A 2,886-nucleotide genomic window follows, 5' to 3' on the forward strand; every position below is an offset into this window, starting at 1 on the left:
AAAAAAAAAAAGGAAAAATCGTGGTAATAAACACACAACAAACGTTGAAATGTGTATATTTGAGAAAATCAAGCCCAAATAGCTAATAAGGCCATAAAACCAGCACCAAGAAGCAAAGCAATGTTAGCACCAAGGAACAATCTTTTGTTAGATTGGACCTTCGGGTTCATAAAGTCTTGGGCCAAAAGATCTACAAGTGCCATGTATATCAATATTCCTGCTGCTATTGCATCCAACAAGCCTTGTACGATCAACGCTGTTGGGCTATTTTCATTATACACATTGGTTATTCCGATTCCGATTGCGATCCCAACTGGAGTTGTCACGGAGAAGAATATTGCCATACACAAAGTTGATGCTGACTTAAATGATGCCTGCGTTGTGTAACTCATTTATAGTTAGCTATAATAACGGAGTAATAGATTATAAGGTGTCGTTTGGTTGTTATTGGGGAATAAAGTCCTATGAATTTATAAAACACATGAAATTAGACAATTCATGTAAATTGCTCAAAAGCTGTTTGGTTGACATACTGAAATTATGCATGCGGGAGTTGATAATTATTCATGGGAAAAAAGTTCCAATTCACCCGTTTTAAAATGGCAACTAAACGAGCACTAAAAGTATATGTTTTAATGTCGAGGGTGATTATTTTAATTAACAATAACCCTTTAGTAATTTCATCATGCTAATTTATTGTAAGATTTTTAAATCTACCGCATTTAAAAAGACAGAGTAAGAAGTGATAAGGTGTTACATACCTGCGCAATACACCCACCAAGTCCCATACCCTCAAAGAATTGATGGAAACAAAGCGCTGCCATGAGAGGCTTAATTGTGTCAATACTTTGTGATGTTCCCAAAGATATTCCGATAATCACTGAATGGACCACTATTCCCATCTCCAACACCTATTTCAAATATAACAACATTATACAACGTTGTTAATCAAACAAATAAAACGACAATTCATAATTATAATGACATTTTGTACGACTAAAAAGTTAGCCCCTCCGTACAGTATGATCTTCCTGGTTAAATATTAACTGATCTGGTACCCCACACATTAGCGAATTTGAATGTATTCTTTTTCACAAATCGTATCATGAAAAGTGGGTACAAAAGTAAATTCACGTAAGAAACATCCTCAAGGCTACTGAAGGACAAAAATTAATAGGGGGTATTTGGTTGGATATCTCATGAATCGAAACTAAGTTAAATATCTAATAAATTCTAATTCTATATTTCTACCCCAAATTCTTGGAAATTCTTTAGCCAACTTCCTCAAAGGTAAACCGAGTTAGATATCAAATAAATTTTAATTCCACCCAAATTCCCGATCGAGAATCGTATAGCCAATTTCCCCAATCTTTTAAACTTTGTTTCTCGACTCTTGTTGATATAAACAGTTTCGTTAATTAATAGTTAACATGATTCGACCCGAGGCACTAAATAAGCAATCATGTACAAGATTCCTTCAAATAAAAGTGAAATCTGAAAATAACATGCTACATGCGTATTTAGCACGATATGTAAATAATATTACACCAAATAGAAGAAATTTGAGCTTATACTAATATGCATGGTCTATCAACGCCGAACATTGTTACATTACTCCTCTTAGTCCTCCAATTATTTTCCTAGTGTTTTAGGGATAGCCAATTTCGTAAGTTTATTCATGCTAAAAAATCGAAACAAAATAAACTAGATCGATTCAGTCAAACAAAATTTATAATATCTGCCTAGCAATTACCTAAATCGTAAAACACTAATAGTTACGTTTGAATAGCCTAAAATTCAGCGTGACTTAAACTATAAACTATAATTAAGTAAAAAATCATACCTGAGAAGTGACCTTATATCTAATACGGTCCAACTCACTCAAACCCTCATCGGGAAACACAGACACAGGAATAGCTCCATGGGCGTGCCCGTGTGTCGCATGAGTATGCAAATGGACATGCCCATCACGGTCTCCTTGGTTCTCCTCGTCGACGGTGGCGGCGTTCTCTCCGGAGTGAATTTTACGGTAATGCCCAGTAGCAAATGCGTCAATCATTAAGGTCCCGAGTGATCCTACCATGGCCGCTAATCCTGTAAAAGGGAATTTTCCCCAAGGGTTCTCCTTAAGGCATGGGCTAGTAAGACTCTCGAAGGCATCGGGTAACACGTGTATGAACCCCGTCGACAATATAACCCCTGCCGCGAAGAACTTTACTAGGAAAAACAGGTTACTCTCCGGGCTTAAGGCGGGAATGCGCTTGCCTAGTATAGGTAAACACACCCCTATAGCACTGGACACTAATATGATAACAAGTGCCGCAACTTTGTACCTTAGAACGACTTTATTGTTCCTGCTGCTAGATTCACCTGATTGCTCGCATGTGCAATCTCCCGCGACCAACGTAGGGAGAAGCACTAGAGAGACGAGAATTAGACTTTTTAGTGTTTGTTGTGACATTGTTTGAGAAATCCTTAATAAGGTTTGTAATACTAGGAGAAGAGTAGTGGGAGAGGGTAACGAATAGAGCTTTTATTTAATGGAGTTTATCAAGTGAGCCAGCATTGAACATATTATATAGGAGATAAAATCATAGCAATTAAGTATCGGTATACCGTAATAATACCAGTTTTAGCCTAAATAGGTATCTAATAAGAAGAGTAGTGGGAGACGATAACAATAGCTTTTATTGGAGGGAGTTTATGTATAATCTATATCTATATCTATATCTATATCTATATCTATATAGAATCTATATCTATATCTATATAGAAATATAATAGAAGAACCACTAAAGACCAAACTATACACATGCCGTAATATGTATATGGTGCAAAGTTTTCCCGCCCAAGACTGTTATACACCAAACCCTAATTAGAATCGCC

General features: G+C 36.4%; 1 protein-coding gene across 1 annotated transcript; it reads right to left on the minus strand.

Annotated features, from left to right (window-relative positions):
* On the minus strand, positions 1 to 2,605 carry LOC141628562 (zinc transporter 1-like). Its single transcript, XM_074441688.1, has 3 exons — positions 1,844 to 2,605; positions 762 to 911; positions 1 to 374 (listed from the first exon to the last, which is right to left on the minus strand). Exons 1-3 carry the CDS (start codon positions 2,459 to 2,461, stop codon positions 69 to 71), a joined length of 1,074 nt encoding a protein of 357 aa, XP_074297789.1. The 5' UTR covers positions 2,462 to 2,605; the 3' UTR covers positions 1 to 68.
* Between the last annotated feature and the right edge of the window lie 281 nt (positions 2,606 to 2,886).

The sequence above is a fragment of the Silene latifolia genome, chromosome 2 (assembly GCF_048544455.1).
Source record: "Silene latifolia isolate original U9 population chromosome 2, ASM4854445v1, whole genome shotgun sequence".
NCBI lineage: Eukaryota > Viridiplantae > Streptophyta > Magnoliopsida > Caryophyllales > Caryophyllaceae > Silene > Silene latifolia.